The sequence below is a fragment of the Python bivittatus genome, unplaced genomic scaffold (assembly GCF_059951505.1).
Source record: "Python bivittatus isolate LINGU-HERP-01145 unplaced genomic scaffold, Pbiv_v1 ctg000020_np1212, whole genome shotgun sequence".
Lineage (NCBI taxonomy): Eukaryota > Metazoa > Chordata > Lepidosauria > Squamata > Pythonidae > Python > Python bivittatus.
In genome coordinates, this window is record NW_028277030.1 from 30,066,699 (window position 1) to 30,084,713 (window position 18,015).

Genomic DNA, 18,015 nt, shown 5'->3' on the forward strand with positions numbered 1-18,015 from the left:
AAAACCATTGCACTTGGGGGTGGGGTGGGGAGTTGCCCAGAGTGGAGGTAGGCTTAAAAACTAATGAGAACAATTTTAGGGGTAAGCCTTTAAATTTGTTTATGAATGTTATGCAGTTCACAACATTTGGGGGAAAAGAACCTGAAAGCATTGAAAACAAGTATGCCCAAGGAGGTGTAGCATGTCTGTATGTCTATCAGTCAATCAGTTGCATAATATACAAGTACACACTTCTTTGTGTTTCTGTCAGTTTTTTTATTCTGGATCAGTTTTCATAGGAAGGAGGCATATCTTATTCAGATGGTCAGTCAAAGTGAGGAATACCTGCTTTCCCACTTCTGTCTGCTCAGTGGAAGGTGAGAATAATCTCTGTACTCATGCCATTTTCTGTAGAACCGGAAGCAATGGTTGCATCAGGATTCTCAGTCATGGCTACAGAACCTGTGCACCTACAACCTATTCTCACTTCCCTTTGTAGTTCTCTTCTACATCTCATATTTGCTCTGTTAAGTCATTCTGGGTTTGGATGGAATGAACAGCTGAGGAAAGGGAGCATGAATGAGCACACTACGCCCATCCCTGCTGCTACCAAATTCTTCAGGGCAAACTCTTACAGCAGGGAGTCTCTCATACCCCTGTCGGCTTCCCACGTGACATAAGATTGGCTTGTTGACAGGGAAACAGCAGAGCAAGCTGGTCTAGATACTAATGGCTGTCTGCTGAGCTAGCTTGCCTTTAACATGAGGAGATCGATGGGGATGGTGTTAAAGGATGGGCAGAGATTATGTGTTCTTCCCCTTCTCATGTTCATTGCACTCTTAGCAAGAAAACACAGGGTTATTGACAGACATGCCAGTGGAATATGAGGTGAGCTATTTAAAAGGGGAATTGCAGCCTGGAGGCTGCTCATTTACTGCAATTAGTTAATTTTACAGAACAGTGGATTTGGGAAAGTGAGAGTTATTTTTCTTCAGGAAAAATGTAGATTGTTTTCCAGAAATCTTTCCAGCTTCCATTGCTGCTTTTTGTTGATCTCTCCTGAACTGTGGAACCCTCTTTTTGATAAAGCTTGCTTGGTTCTAACACTGCTTAGCTTTGTAGTACATTGTGAAGACATTGCTTCTACAGCATAATGGGCAGAGTTGGCTTAAAGTGATTTTATAGACATAAACACATTTCTGGAATAACGTTGCTTCCAGTAACGTAGTGACTGCAGTGTTGTGCTTTTTTGAATATTGCTGTGAGCCACCTTGCATATGTCAAATGAGCAAGAAGAATAGGGCTGAGAGATCTGTGACTGTCCAAATGCGTGAAAGATGATGGAAGTTGTACATAGCAGCATTTTAAAGGCCAGATATAAATGGGATTGTTGAAGACTAATTTTCTGTTATAACTTTAAGTAAAAATATAAAAGGTGCAGAATAAGAACAATCACACGAATGTAAAGGCAGGCATATACCGAACATGCCTTGTTCAGTAGTAATGTAAATTGTACAATTTGTTTTACAATAGAAACTTGTAATTGAGAAAAATTTGGCAAGTTCTGGACTGGCACGTTTGTTGGCCATTAACAATTGATCATTGACCAGTTTCTTTCTTTCTTTTGTTTTGCTTTTCATCCACTGTACTTTAAAACTGGAGAGCAAAAGTCTTAATTGTGTGAAAAATTTCACCCCTGACATACCTTTTTTCTGTACCTATACTCAGGGTGTTGAAATATATGAAGAATAGGTTAACATGTTCCCGATTTTCTGAAAATTATATTCTAGGGAATTGCTCAGAGATTAGGGGAAAAGCTTCTAGATAATAGAATATTTGTACCAAAATACAAGATTATCTGAACCTACAGAGCTTACTGCAAAGCAATTCATATTCATTAAAAACGGTGCTATATAAATACTAAGAAGAACACTGGGGACAGATTCTGGTATTTTTTGATCAGACAATGCCCCCTTCTAAAATTAGCTCTCCGTTTCTTATGCCTTGTTCAGTAGTAAATTCAGTGGGACTTTTAAATCATACGTGGATTGCAGATATGATGCAGGATGGCGGGATGAACTAAAAAGTACAAAGGTAGTAAAAACCATGCATAAAGTCAGCATTGCTTTTGAGCACCCTTCTATTCAAACAGGCAAAGTATGCTTCATCTCGATTAATAAGAGTAATAAATCCTTCTGTTTTGTCAGTGGCAAGAAGGAAGCGTCTGAGACTAGCGGCTTGCTCCTGTCATACAGGGAACATTAATGGGCACCAGCTGGGCTGTAGCTATAGCTGCTACACGACTTTAACTTTGCACAGCAAGAGCTGCTGTGGCAATGGTGCAGAAGTACCTCCTGTGCAGATTCAGAAGTACACTTCAATTGTGGTTCCCAGGGCAACCAAGTAATGGCTGCCAGCTGGCTTTGTACCACCTGAGCGCATCAAAGAGCAAGGCCTCGGCTCAGCCCATTCCAGCAGGCAGTTCTGCAGATACCAGCGGAAGGTGGGTTTAAACACACTCCAGAGTCATGGGCGACGCGATCGTGTTCTCCTTTATTCATCACCCTGTAAGCCTCTCTACAAGAAATAGGGCTGACTTTTCCGTTCGCGCACAGATAGGAGCTCTGCTAGACCTGCCCTTCAGGTTTGTCGCCTTCGTTACAAGTCCGCAACCCAACTCTGGAGACCTGCGTCTGCAGCACTTGTGTTTTAAAAATAGAGTGTTTCTGCACAGAGATGAACACCATTGGTATTAAATATTTGGATGGTGTTTTATCACTTGTATAATTAATGAAGGTATAAAAAAGAGACAGCTGTAATCTGCACAAAAGTAAATAATGGAAATAATCACGAGGACGTTTCTTTAGTGTACAGTGTAAATCACAGATATGTTTGCAGTTTAGTTATGGCATGTTTATTATTAACTTGTACTTAAACAATATGTCCTTTTTACCAAATAGGCAGCTGCCGAAATCTGCTCATGCTCAGAATTCTCACCCTGGGAGTGAGCTAAAGACAACTAGTTGCAGGACAAGAAAAAAATCTAATCTGTTTGTGTTTATGATCTCTGTTCGTCACTTCCCCCTTCTCTGTAGCTTGGAGAGCCTAGGGGACCTCCTTAAGCCATCTGTTCTCTATTTCCATCCTCTAGATGCCACTCTATAAAATCATTTTTTTAAATCTCCTTCTACCTTTTTAGTGCAGAGACGTACTAAATATGGGACTGGATGTTTAGAATAGTTACACTTCTTTTCTGTGGTGGAGCCAGCCACTCAAAGATTGAATTATTATTGTTCCAGCTTGTCCGAATCCACTCGTATTCTTCTTGGATAACCGAAGGTCTGTTGTAGCAAAGGAATGGAGTATGCCTAAAAATGGGCAAGGGAGGGGGAAAGAAGATGTGAAGACTGTTCAGAACTTTCTGCACCGAACTTTTCTTTATTTGTCCTCCTCCTAAAGCGTATTGTGACCTGACATAGTCCTTATCTTGTGGATACCAGTTCTTGGGCATCTCTTCTTTGGGGAGTCTGCTTGATACTTTCATTATTGATGCTTATATGCCAGGTAGGAATCTGTTCATGTTTAGCTGTTTATTAATTTAGCCTTTTCCATTTCTCACTTCACTTCACTTCACTTCACTTCACTTCACTTCACTCCCACCCATCCTTTCTCCTTCAAATGCAACAAGTGGCTTAGAGTAAAAATAGCAACAAATAAAACATATAAATAGCAAAGATAGCAGATCAAACAATATCAGTCAATCAAATCTTTATTATGGTCATAGACTAGCATAAGGAGGGTGGGGTACAGTCAATTAAAAACCATAGAAGATACATACAAATTATGAAAAGCTAGAAGATATAAAAATATATTAAAGTATATATTTAAAAAACGAATCTAAAGGTGGGGTAGGAGCATTAGATGGGTGTAGGGGAGCATAAAGTTTCGTACGTGGAAGACTGTATCAAATTACAGAGCACTCTAGTATGGTGAAGTAGATGCTCATTAAGTCTAATTTATGGCAAGATTATCATCTGACAAATTTTAAGTGCTGCTGCACAGAACCTGGCAACACTGTATGTTGTAGCAGGGTTGGTATCTGAAAGCAGCAGGGAGGTATAGAATTGTCCTGTGCACCCTGAGTATTTATGCAGTAATGGTGAGATGAGGCTAGTACGAATGTCTTTATAATACAGGCACTGGAGAAGCACATGCTCTGTTGTTTCTGTGTGTCCAGAGTCACTGGGGCATTGTCTGTCTGGGTAAGGGATCTTCCTATATTGGTCTTCAAGGGCAGCTGAGGGGAGGGCATGACATTGTGCCAGAGTAAAGGCCGTCTGGTGTTTAGGTACTTCGAGTTTAGTTAAGTATGCCATAGGGGAGGCAGAGTACCTGTTGGATTCACTGGCAGTAAAGGTTGGGGTCCTGGCTAGATACAGTTGGCGCTCTCTGTCTGCTATGTGCTATTTAATGAGTCCTTTGGCCTGATCATATCCCGCGTTGAGTAGGAGACCTGGAGAGAAGCCCAAGGATGAAATTTTAGTTGCCACTGCCTGTTTCATGTGGATTGAAATCGTCACTCATAGTTAAGGCCAAGGAGAAAAAAGGATAGTCTGAGTCAATAGTTGAATATGGTCTCCCACACTCTAGCCTCCACTTTCATGAGGCCTATCTCTAGTGGCAGGGTAGCATTAGAGACACATTTTGGGACTCGAAGGGCTGATTTTAGAAATTTGAATTGTTTAAGTTCTAATGGTGCAAAATTAGAGAAGGGGCCAAGCTGGGCACCATAAAGAAGTTGTGTATTTGCTTGGCTTTGAATAATTTGAGTGCTGCAGGAATACAGCGGCCACCTCTTGTCTTAAGGAATTTAAGGATGGCAGATGAACTCCTCTGTGTGTTTTCAGCAACATAGTCCCCATGGGCTTTCCTACTGCTGGCAGAATGAAAGACTATCCCTAGGTATTTGAAACAGGAGACCTGCTCAATCTTTTGGCCATCTATGCTCCAAGAGTAGCTCTTGGACCTTTTAGCAAATGGCATGATTTTAGTTTTCTGATAATTGAGTTCTACCTGGTCTTCCTTGCAGTACTGTGTTAGCATTCTCGGTGCTTTTTAAAGGCCAATAGGTGTTTTTGAAAGCATTGCTGCATTGTCTGCATAGATTAGAACAGAGATGTGTCTTCCAGCAAGTTTGGGGGAGTGAAAGTTTGTGTTGTGGAGGTGGCCCACTATTGACTTGATGTAGAAATTTAACAAGAGTGGGGCCAATTTGCAGCCTTGCTTGACGCCTTTCTCAGTTTCAGTGGCACTAGTGAGATGGACCTGGGGGTTACATCTTACTTTGAGTGAGGTCCCTTCATATAGCATACGTATTAAATGAAGTAGACCTCAGACAGTCGAAGAGGCCTCCAATTTTTCCCACAGTTTAGTCAGGATATGGAATCAAATGCTGCTTTGAAGTCTATGAAAGCAGCATAAAGGGAGGTTGTGTTGCAGGAGGAGTATTTTCCAATGAGATGACGGAGTACTAGGCACTGATTAATGGTGGATCAGCTCAAACAATATTAGTGCTAACCAGTTAGGAGCATTAAAGTTAACAGCTTGGTGAACTAAGGGGATTATTTTTTAAAAAAATTGCTTGAAGTGCATATATTGGATGTACAGTGGTACCTCGGGTTACGAATTTAATCCATTCCGTGACTCTAGTCGCAACCCGATTTGTTCGCAACCCGAAGCAAATTTTCCCATAAGGTTCAATGTAATTACCGTTAATCCGTTCCGGCGTCCGCGGACCATGCGTCAAGGGCGGAAAAACGGCCGCGGACCGCACGGCAGGGCGAAAAAACGGCCGCGGACCGTGTGGCACGGGCGGAAAAATGGCCGCGGACCACGTGGCACAGGCAGAAAAACGGCCACGGACCACATGGCAGGGCGGAAAATGGCTGCGGACCACGTGTCACGGCAGAAAATGGCTGTGGATCCGGTTCGTACCCCAGGGCGGAGTTCGCAAACTGAAGTAAATTTTTGTGGCCGGAGCTGGTCGCAACCTGAAAAGTTCGTAAGCAGAGGCATTCGTAACCCGAGGTACCACTGTATTTGGGAGGGCAATTTTTAAAATATTCAGTCCTAATCTGTTTAAGGCTTTACCGACCTTAACTTAGGTTGGTAGCTCATTGGTAACTGGTGTAGCATTTTCAGCACTCGTGTTAGGTGGTCCCATTTGGTGGTCCCATTTAATTGGGCAGCTACCTTTTGCACCAGTTAGAAATTCCAGGTGTCAAGAGTAGTCCCATGTAGTATGCATTGCAGAGATCCAGTCCTGCAGTTATTAAGGAATTGGTCACTGAGGCTAGAATAGGCTAAAGGTCATAGCTGAAGCTGGACATAGTCCCCTCCTTGCCCTTAAGCCCATTTGTGCCTCTATAGATAGATTCCAATCTAGGAGTATCCCGAGCAAAATAATATCTACGTGTACATGCACACGTTGTCGTAGCCATTTTCTTGCTGTTTTAATTGTAAAATGTAGTGATAGTTTAATTTGTGTCCAAAGCAGCTTATAATAGTTAAACCTGCAAAACCCAAATTGAACCAATGGTCTTCCTTATTTATATGCCCCCAATCTCATAAGAACTCAGAAACCTGTATGATTTGGGACGAAAACTCTAAAAATGTTGCACTTGCATAGGATCTTCTACTTTGCCACATCCATTGGCTGACCTCTGTGGTTTAAGACAGCATAATAGCTATTGTTTATTAATTCAGCTACTTGTCACTATAAGTAGGCAAAGTCTTACTTTACTTTGATAATGTCAAAAATACTGAAAATTTCCTCAGTAAGTTTTTTTTTTAAAAGGTTTGTTGAGTAAACAAATTGAATAACTGTTCATAGCTGCGTAGTTGTGGATTTTTTTACTTGACTAGATTAGTTCCCATTGACTCTGGTACACTATAGACTGATTGCTTACCTATGAAATACTAATTTGAGCTGCCATTGTAAGAAGTTACTATCCATATTACATTTATACAGACATCACCTTGTGTGAGATGGGTGGCTATATAAATATGATAAATAAATAAGTAAGTAAGTTAGAAGGAAACAATGTACAGTGTAAGGGAAACAATATGAAAACGGTTCATATTGATAATCTTTGTTACTGACCATGATACTACGTTAGGAGCTTTTTAGGAGCTGCAAATCTGGTTCACCTCTAGAAAAATGTGAAGCATAACAACAAAATGTTATGGTATCATGAAATATCACTCAGTAAAGAATAGAACCAGCAAGATGTTTAATTATTTCATTTGGAAAATATACCACATGGTACTAAAGTTTTGTTCTAAGTGAGAATGAAATAATCATTTTATAAAACTTGGATTTGCTTCCTGTCCTAAGAGCCAGTAAAATCATATATGAAATATATAATTAATAATAGGAGCAAAACTGAAATCTTCTTCCTGATTTCAGTTTGAGAAACAGCTGTCCTGCTCCAATTACCCTACTGGCTCTTCTGATAGGTGCTGCAGAGAGGACTACCTTGACATAAAACAAATTGCAGCTAGTGATTAGTTGAGTAAAGTTAAAACAGTGACATGGAAAATGTATGGGTCCAAAGTAAGATAGTTAATTTCTTTTTAAACACTGAAACTTCTAGAATAATTACCTTGCCTACCTAAACAATACATTGTTTTTGGTGGGACATAGTCATTTGTGGTCCTGTAAAAATACCATCTGTCTTTGATGCATGTTTGAGAGAAATGTTATTGTAGAAAGAACAGCTCCTGAAATTCATTGAGCAATAGTCATTGGAATGAAAAAAATATATGGACACACTTAAAGTTTTATTCATCTTTGATTTTTTTTTTTTTTTAGTGGGATTCCTTTGGGAAACAAACAGGACCGTAAGAAAATGGGACAGTACAGGGTATTCCAGTTCAGCATTCAGACCAGTCATGTCTTTTTGAATAGTATTCTGTTCCATCACTCCAGTTTTCTTTCACACCTTCATCTCTTAGACAGTCAACTTTCTATGTCCCTTGAGCATACTCAGTCCTTATTGGATCCCATCCTAGTTGTCCTCCCCCCCCCAAAAAAATACATTTTGTATTTATGCCAGTCTTAGAGATTTTGGAGTTCCTCCAGGCTAGGGATACTTCCCTCACTCAGATATTTCAATATTGCTGTTTGGCTACATTGGAACTCACACTCAAACAGCATGGTTGGTCTTAGTTCATGAGATAAAACCACACTTCTTTGCTAGAAAATTTTACATTGTAATTGTACAGGTAAGTGTCATTTATAATATAATTTATCTCTTTCCCATCTTAACACCCACATTTTAATTGTAAATATCCTACATTCAGAATTTTGAAATGATATATTTTAGAAGCATTGCCACTGTATTGATACTGTGAACTGAATCTATCAAGTGTCTCAGTAGGATGGCACTCTGTTTCATCCATGTATGTAGATGCAGGAGAATCTTTCTCACACTGTCATCCCATGCCTCTTTGAATGAAACATGGATGGAAAGCGTGGAATACATGATGCAGCTTTTCCCCCTGACAATTACAGCAAGCCTAGGTTGCATTATACAGAAGTGACCATCACACTGTCATGGATGCGCGCATTTGACTATTCTGCCGGGTTTACTTTATGGTGTAGCAGCTAGATTAGGAGCAGGAAACTGTGGCCCTCCAGATGTTGGATTCTGACTCCATCAGGCCTAACCATCATGCTCAGAAATGTTGTAGTCCAACAGTGCTTGTTGGCCATAGGTTCTCTATTCTGATTTACAGGGTCAAAGAAGAACTGGGAGACCTAAGTTCAAATCCCTGCTCAGCATAAAGCACACTGGGTAGCCTGAGCTGAGTGTTTTCTCTTGGCCTAATTTATATCATAGGATGACAATAAAAGTAGGAAAAGAACGATGTATACTGACTTGAGTTTCTTGGAAGAAAGGGACAATATATTTTTAAAATGTAGGTTGATCCCTTCAAATTTATCATCTTGTGTTCTGTAAAGGTCATAGCATAGCCATGTCATTATGAGTACACATGATATATGCTCAACTTTTTGTTTTCATAAAACTAGATGAAAATTTCCATATGCCCAAAGATCCGTGACCATAATTTGAGACAATGTTTTGTTTTTGGTGTTTTTTAAAAAATACATATCATGTTATAGAAAATTCTAAGAATTCTTTAGAGTGGGAATAAACGGGGGCAGGGAGGAGGAAAATATATGCCAGAGAAATACTGGGGTGGAATGGGATGGGGAAAGAGAGCTGTTTGACACACACACAAAAATAAAAATAAAACTTCTGTATTTTGGGTGTAAGGATGAGAAAGAGATAAATGGTATCACGGCCGCTCACAAGTAAAGGAGGACTGTTCTGTTCGCTAGACTCCAAGTTTGCAAGATGTGAAACCTGATACCTTCCTACTCAACAGATTGTCTCATGCTTGCAAATATATACAATCTTGATATAATTAGCAGTCATTGTACTTTAAAAGTGAGAGATCTGTCTAGCCAGTCTCCAATTAATTTTCTTTAGGGGGGCATTCTTCTGTATTCTGAAACCTAACTTAGCCTTTCTAGTATTCACAATGGATGGCAAGGCCCTTGTTCAGCTCCCTTGTGTTATGCTAAGTCTTAATCCCAAGACACTCACCATTACCACAGTACAGTGGGAATCTGTTCCTAAAAGGGCAAGAATCTTTCTGGTTACTCAAATCTACTTAAGAACCTTATCAGTAAGTTTATAATTAATATCTCTAAAGCGGGGACAGAATGTTCCTTGGGACATACCAGGTACCCTAAAGAAGGGGAGGGGAGGGGAGGGGAGGGGAGGGGAGAAGCAGCAGCAGCTGTAGAGAAAAGCATTCTTTTTTTCCCCCAGGAATCTCACAATGATAGAAATATGGTAAAGAGCATTCTTCAGAGGACAGCTTGTCTTCTGCTAAATGGTGGTTTTATTACTCCCCCCCCCCCCCCCATGAATAGGCAAGTCTCCTATGCCAGTCATTTTTGTAAGTGCATTCAGGCTCCCTAAATTCCATATCTGCCCCGGCTCAAAAAGGCTTGGCTGTGTTCTGAACATAAGAAATGTTTCTACCATACAGTGCTAGATACCATGGACCAAGTTTCATTCTTGAGTTAAATAATATAGGGATGCTTCTGTGAAAAAAGCTGTTAATTTTGCTTCAAAGGGCAGATAAATTGAGCTGCATTGATTAGCATTGCCTTACTAGATTTTTAGACATGTAGCTATGATTAAATTTAGAGCACAAGAATTAAATGGTATCTGTTTTCCATCCCCCCTCCCCCCACTTTTCCTTATGTGATTTAGGGAGTGTCTTTATTTCCTGCCTTGTAGAGAACTGTAAATTTTTGACTTGACTGGTCAATACTTTGTTAGTCATTAGACTAACTACTGGTCTAATACTTCGTATTAGAGGTAGGTAGAGCAGTGCCTACCAGTTTCCTGAGCCATCTGACTTTTCCCCCCTAAATTCCTTTAATTAAAGAAAACAATGGGAATCTTCCAGAAGGGTAACCATATTGGAATGCCAGCTTCCAGCATTATCATTTCAAATAATGTCTCTAGGGTCCACATATTCTTCAGGGCATTCTGAAAAAAACAAAAATGGTATGTTACTGCAGCTCAGTGATTTGTTTGGAAGAGTGCCCAGAAAATAAAAGTAAAAATTATGTGGGTTGTTAGGAAACCTGGGGGGATGGGGTGCAGAAATTTGTGAAGAGGAACCTCCTCTATCTACCCTCTGATAAATGGTATTTTATGACTGGCCATAAGTTAGCAATAGCCTTGAGTTTGAAAAGCTCAGGAGACTTTTATCTAGGATTTTTGAATTTTATCTTGAAGGAACTGAAACACAGGGAGGGGGGGAAGAATATAAAAGTACTGAGCTAAAAATGTAGCTCTCTGCAGAAGATCTGGTTCAGAAGCTACCCATGCAAATTAAAGATGACCCAGGAAAGCCAGAGAGGGAGACCTTAAAATTATGCCTGTGTTATTAAGCAGAAAAATGGTAATCTCAGCAAATCACTGTACTTTCCAGTAGTATTAATTGAAATAGCCGTACCGAAAGCGGCATTGGGGAAAGTCCTTCCAATGACTTGTATTGCCTGCTGTCACCTCGGCTGTTTATGCAGCTTGCTTGCTTGTAGGCTATCGTTTTTTCCTATGTGCTCTATTGTTAGAATGAAGTTCTGTAGGATTCTTTAAATGTTTTTACATGGCAGATGAGCAGTGCCTTGCTTATGACTGCAAAAATGCTAGAGCTGTCTCTTCCAGAATCCCCCCCCCCACCTCCCCCTACTGTGATCTGTTGACATTATCCTCTGTTCCTTAGCTTCAGACAGTAAAGTCATGACATGTGCGGCTGTTTGGAGGATGCCGAAGGAATTGGAATCAGGCAATCATGAATCCCCTGATGATTCATCAAGCAATGCTCAAATCCTGGAGCTACTCTGTCACCTTGACAACACAGCCCATGGCAATATGGCCGGGTAGGACTCTGCATATTTTATACTCCCAAGGAAAAAGAATGAAGGGCAGACAGTGCAGGTTTCTATTAAATTTGAACTTTGTACATTGAAATATACATGCCTTAAATGAAAGTTTCTTTATTGTTATTCTAGACAGGATCAGGAGTTAAAAGCATTAGTCCTTCAAATATTTATATACTGTTTAACTATTTTTTTGATAATTCATTAATTCTGTAATACTGTGCATTTCTGTGTCTCTGTATATTTTGTGTGACATGCAACTAATAGAAAAATAGCTCAGTCACTGGATAGAATTTGACTTAGAAAAGTCTGAGTCCTTGTTCTTTCCTCTCCCTTGCGCTACCTGCTCCATCTCCACTCGGCTTGGTAATTGGTGTTCCTTAAAAATCTTCCTTTATTTTATAGTGTACTTTGTAACAAAACAAGGAAATAGTTTTCTATCAGCAATTCATAGCGATGCATAGCTGATGCTTATCAAGTAAGGCTTTTCCTATTTTCCTTTTGTTGTTACTAATGAAGCGGTTCTTTTTTATGCTGTTTGTACACTGATACAGATAAAGAAATCATGATGGGTCCCATAAACCCGAGATGACTTAATTTCAGTCTCTCTATATCTTCTGATCGGCCAATTGAGCAGTTGAATCCTAGATATGAATGGATAAATTTAATCTGACATAATATGTCTAAATCATTCTGCCTTTTCCCACTTGATTAAGCTAGGCTCAATATTATTTAAATTCTTTACTCCATATTGATTGCTCCCTCTTCCTGCATTTTATTCAATAGATTTTTCTTATTTTAAAAATTGTTTCCAGGGAGTTCAATGATTATTGAAATAAGTTGAACTGTATGGTTTCATTCATTTGGTCTCATACTTATATGATTTTGTATATTTTAAAATACATTTCAATAAATTCAGCTTTTCTCCCTTAAAAGCTGCAACAGGAGTCACATGGTTTCTTAAACATTTGACAAACATTTTGTAGGACACAGGGGTCCAAATCCATTTTCTTGGATGCCCATTTTCTGGGTCATGAAAATCTATGCTTGGAATATCTTTGTCAGCCTTTTGAATGCTATAAAATGTAATGAAACGAAGTCATTGGGTGCTACAACTCTCGACTTCCTGTTGAGTAATCATGCAGTCTTGTTTTTTTCTCTCTCTCTCCTCGTGCTGGCTAAAGACCTGCTGACATAATTGGTCGTATGGACCTAATGTTAGCTGTACTCTCTTTTGCTTTGTTTTTCCTGGCTGGGACCTATGCCCCACGCCACTCTCTCAGACCACAGGAAGCCACCTCAGCCAGTTTCAGCATATTTAGCAGCTGCAGCCACTCTCTGCCATGGACCTCTTTGGTATGTCACCTGCTGATGTAGCCTCTATGGTAGGCCCTTCCAATCGGATGCTTCAGTAGGTCTCTACTGCAGCAGCCTTTTGATGGGCTACATACTCCCTACAAGGTTTATGCGAGGTCTTCTCAGTGGCCACACCTAACAATTACAGGACTCTTCCTAGGCCTCGTCTGCTGAACTGCTTCTGGCCTCCATGCTCAGGCCTTTGATAAGCCTCTTCAAAGGGTTGCTGCCACTGGACTGCCCCAGGTCTGCTGCTTCATCTCCATTTAGGTCATTCTGCTCTTCCCACTGTTTTATCAGTACCTGCTGCAGTTGCTATAGCTTCAGCAATGCTTAGCTGGCTACTTTTTCCTCCTGGTCTTAGCTGCTCAGCTTCTAGCTCTACAGCTCAAAGAAAAACCCTTTCTGGCTCTCTTGATAAGAAACTTCCATGTGTCACTCCAGCCAGTTCCAAACTCCAAGAAATACTCCCGAGACCCTCTCTCACATCTCTCAGCTACGCTCACCTCCCCCACACAGCTGGGCTATAAATTCTTGCTTTTATCTTCATAGCTCCATCAGTGTATTAATTTAAAAGCAACAGGGAAGAGAGGGGCTGCAAGGCATTTCTTTCCACTGCTGAGCCAGACCCTTCCTTTCACAGACAAGTACAGCAAGCATGCCATGTCAAAACTGGAATTATTTACTATTTCAGATCCTAATAGGTACACCTCCCTACTACACAGGTAGGCTACATTTATTATATGTAGGTGTGTTTGTGTGTACACACACACACAATTTTATGAGGTTTGAGCACTTACATTCAAATAAACCAAATGCTTTGAGAAAAAAAAAATGTCCTTATTGACATGTTGGAAACAACATTTGGCAATAGGCAATAAAATAATATGCATTTGCAATTTTTTTAGAAGCAACTGAAAAGCAAACATCATTCCACTTTGGAAAATGTTGGCCCTGGAAGTATTTCCAGTCCATTCCTCTGGGTATTGGTGCAGAGGAGACAGCACTCAAAGGTCCTTTAAAAATTAAGAGAATCTTAAAAAAAATTGATGAGAATCTTCAGGATATTACATTTGCTAGTTATTGTTGTTTATTAAAGCTCTGAGGTCCACCAGTGGCTTATAAATTAAGGACATACATTTAGAATTAAGATCAAAATATCTTTGAGCCGAGGAATGTGTTTCAGTACCAAATCTAGGAAAACCTACTCTGCCTGATTTTTTTCCTATTACTATCACCCCTCAGAAACTCTAGTCAATGTCTTGAAAGTCATCCAATGATCTCTTGTTAGATTTCAGTCCTCTTTCTTTCCACCTTTGAGTTTAGGCATAAATAATCTGTATTAAAAGATCTTGAATATCTTGTGTTAAGGGATTATGAATAGAAAAAAAATACGTTGCTTGTACTTTCTAATGTTCCCTTCATTATTCATGTCCATAATTCTTTGCAAGTGTTAGATAATCCACCAAGATTTGGTCAGTAGTCCACTGAAGAATAATGGCTATATTTTCCTCACCCTAACTATAAACAGTAAAGTAGCACATCACTATTTATCTAATTAGCTCAAAATCTAGAATTGGAAGAAGGTAGCTACATTTCTTTCCCCATTAGTTCATAAGCAGATACAGGACTCCTGGTTTCCTTGCCTGCCTAATAGCATCAGGATCCTGCCAGATCTTTTCAGAACTGTTGGAGGAAAGAGGGAATCTTTCTCATAATGATATCAACAAACATAATGATTCCTGCATTTACTCTGGTGTTGAGATATTTAATGCCATACAATACTCGTTTGCTAAGTTTGTAACCAAAAATGCAAAAGAGGTCACTGATAGAAGGCTCAGGAAAATCCCATGGTTTGGTGAAGTACAAAATAACTTTAGAAATAAGTATTTTCAGGAGTAATGGCAGGGGGGAGCAGAGGGAGAGTGGAAATCAAGGGAAATGATGGAGTATCCTGGGAAAAAGGCATGCAGTAGTTGGCTGGGACTCTCAGCAGGAGCATTTCATACTGCAGACCCTATTTGTATTTATGCAATATTGGATTTTGTGTATCAAACAATTTGAATGATTTGGACCTAAAATCATTCTTGGATAGTACAGCGTTAATAATAAAAATTGTGTAGGAGGAACTGGCATATCATGTTTTGGGATTTGTTTTGGAGGTTTTTTGCTCAGTTGAGGAAGCCTTGTATTCAAACCAATTCAAAGTATTTTAAAATATTTTCTAGTAACCATTTGGCAAACCAGATAGAAAGTCTGACTATGTCACATATGAATCTGAAACCAGTTTAGAATAAGTCTAGTTCCAGCTAGGGATTGCTATTAAGCACCCTGAAGAAATTAAGAAACATTTGATGAGATGTTACTCGTTTTGTCTTCCCCCAACATTATGATTGCATCTTGAAGGTTTTATATTGACCTGGTGAATGTGGTTGTCAAAAGGCGTGATTTGACTCGGGGATGCAACTCAGCTATAAGACAACTGATCAAACAGTATAGTGAATATGGCCCATATTTGTGCTAATTATAAGGGCTGTAAATGTATACAAATAAAGCCAATGCTTTGTTGCTATAGTAGTTGTTTCTGAACATTGCCAGTTCTCTGGCTGGCAGAAATGTCCTGGGTTTGTTTGCTTTATTTTTCTCTGACAACCATCCATTTGCAGTTTTTAGTTCTTTTCCATATATGGCCCTACAATATGGCTGGCATCTTCTGGTTGTTTGTCTTGAACCTCTAAACAGTATCATGCCCTATGGTGGTCATGGTGGGGCAATCTCTTGCAATGCCATGTTTAAAAATTTATCTTCAGACTTGGCATAAGCTGTTTGTCTTGGACTAATTTAACATCATTATCCTTGTATTTCTTCCTTTCCCTCACTCTTCATTTTATTCCGTATTAGGCCTCTTGCTTTCCTTTGACGTGGATGCTTCATTCAGATCCTTTCTACCTTTTTCTCTTCTTTTTCCTTCTCTTGTCCCTGTTTTACAGACTTAAAAACAATCCCTGACTACTCGTTCTTGGTAATCTGAAGTCCAAAACAAAGCAGTTGTATGGTACATTTCTGTGAACGGGGGAGAATAAGCAGTCTTGGTACCTGTCTTGCTTCCAAAGCTTAATGCCATAATCAAGTAGAAATCCATTTGGTCTCACTAGAAACATGAGAGGAGCAAGAATGTCCTGTTGCATCGGTAGGCCTGAGGCAGACTCTTGATTCAGAACAACTTCAAGAGAAACATGAAGGCTGGATTATATATCTTATATTTCTTCTGTGAATATGGGTTTTTCTCCAAAGTGCTAAAACAATTCTTATGGTCAGACTGATCATTCACATTCAGAGCTATACATTCATCAAACTCTCTCTTAGAAACTGAAGCCTTTCACATTGAAGGCTGAAGATTAAGATTCTCTGATGATATTAGATTATTTGGTTTCCTGTCAAGCAGAAAAAACTCAGCCATGCTTCTGGCATATCATTTTTCTTTATGTGTACAGAGGGGCATATAATTCTAAAATATGTTCAGAACAATCTGCTCATCTATATACTTCTAAAACTCTCCTGCCTGTTTGTCTGTTTGTAACCTTCAGTTGGCCGAAACGGTGCATCATAGGGTGACAATTTTTGAAGCAAGATACCTCAAATGGGCTAACTTAAAGAATGTGTCCAAAATCCAGGACCCATGACTCCCATGGAATTGAAATTTCAAGAATCTTCACACCAGTTCTCTTTGCAAAGTTGTGGCTGCTGCAGCATCGCTGCAGTTAGCCACAGTCATGTGATCATGATTTTTGAATATACTTCCCAGAAACCTGTAGGTTGTGTGGTGCAAGGGAAGATGGGAGGGGTGTATTCCTGCCTTCTTTCCTGCCTCCCTCTGGCCCCTATGCCGAATCAGCTGGCGGCAAGGCCCAATGGGCAAGTGACAATTGCCTGCTTTGGAACCAAGGCCAAAAACTGAAATATTTTAATGGTAGTGGGTGGCAAGGGAAGGACAAGGGAGCAGTTCAGATACCTGTTGGTGAGGTGGGGCTGGCTGGGGGCTGCTGGCAGTTGATGGGTGAGCCCTCTTCCTCCCTGGAGGAAGGGAGCCCTTGGGGGCACGCTGGGATGGGGAATGGGGGTGCAGCTTTCCGCAGTCCATGGTTCCCTTTGTTCCCCCTCCCCAGCAAGGTGGCAGGCAGTTCTGTGGGTTAGCTGAGGAGGAGGGGGCAGCAGCAGGGGGCTCTGCTGAGGGTTGTGAGCTAAGGGGAAATGGTGCAAGCCTATATCATATGTGGAAACGACCCAACAGCCCATGGGGTGTCTAGAGTTTTACTAAGAAGTAAGGTCCACTATGGTTTACTTCCTAATAATTATATATTTATCCGAATATATAATATAAATATGGGCACTTTTTAAAAATAAATGGACTTATTCCTGAATACACATGCATATACATGCACACACAGACACACATGCCACGCTGTCTACCTACCTACCTATCCTTCCATCCATCCATCCATCCATCCATCCATCCATCCATCCATCCATCCAAAGATGCTGTTTACAGCTTGAACCATAACAATTTACATACTTGTTTTTGCTAGGGTCAGAGCTAAAGTGGGTGTGATAATAACTTGTATGCATTTATAAATGAATCATGCATGAAATAAATATATAAGTAAACATGGGGAGGACTCATGCCAATGCCATGCATTTTTCTAAGAATATAGTACACAGCTGCACTAAACTGTTTCTAATGCACAACTACATGTTGAATAAAGGGCTCACTTTCTCAATGGCTTCACATGCTGCACTAAACTACAGGTTGCTCGACCATAGTTTATTGAATAAGCTGTAAATAGGCAAATTAACACATTTAAGTCAACAATCATGGCTAATGAACCACCAGCTTTGAATTTGTAGAATAAAATATGCGAAAACCACAGACCACATTATGGTTTAGCAGTTTATTGAACCCTAATGCTGTAGCAAGAAAATGAAGCCTGTTTTCTAACCAGCATCTCTTTCTCTATTCTTTCTCTGAAAGAAACAGATGAAAGGCAGGAACATATACAAGAAACTGCATGTTTAGATACTTTAGGTGCTTTATTTAGGGTCTGAGGACAAGCAGGAAATTTTATTGTTACTATCAAAAAGGATGATTT

At 40.0% G+C, this 18,015-nt stretch overlaps 1 protein-coding gene across 3 annotated transcripts in view; it reads left to right on the top strand.

The window, feature by feature from the left end:
* The window catches only part of EIPR1 (EARP complex and GARP complex interacting protein 1), a 69,800-nt gene that overhangs the window by 25,258 nt on the left and 26,527 nt on the right, over window positions 1-18,015 (top strand). For 2 of the 3 annotated variants that reach the window (XM_007424684.3, XM_025164427.2), the window contains exon 4: window positions 11,356-11,512. The exons of the other annotated variant lie outside the window; for it this stretch is intronic. In XM_007424684.3, coding sequence (XP_007424746.1) covers window positions 11,356-11,512 — 157 coding nt within the window. The remainder of the gene's footprint in view (window positions 1-11,355; window positions 11,513-18,015) is intronic. 3 annotated transcript variants of the gene reach the window in all.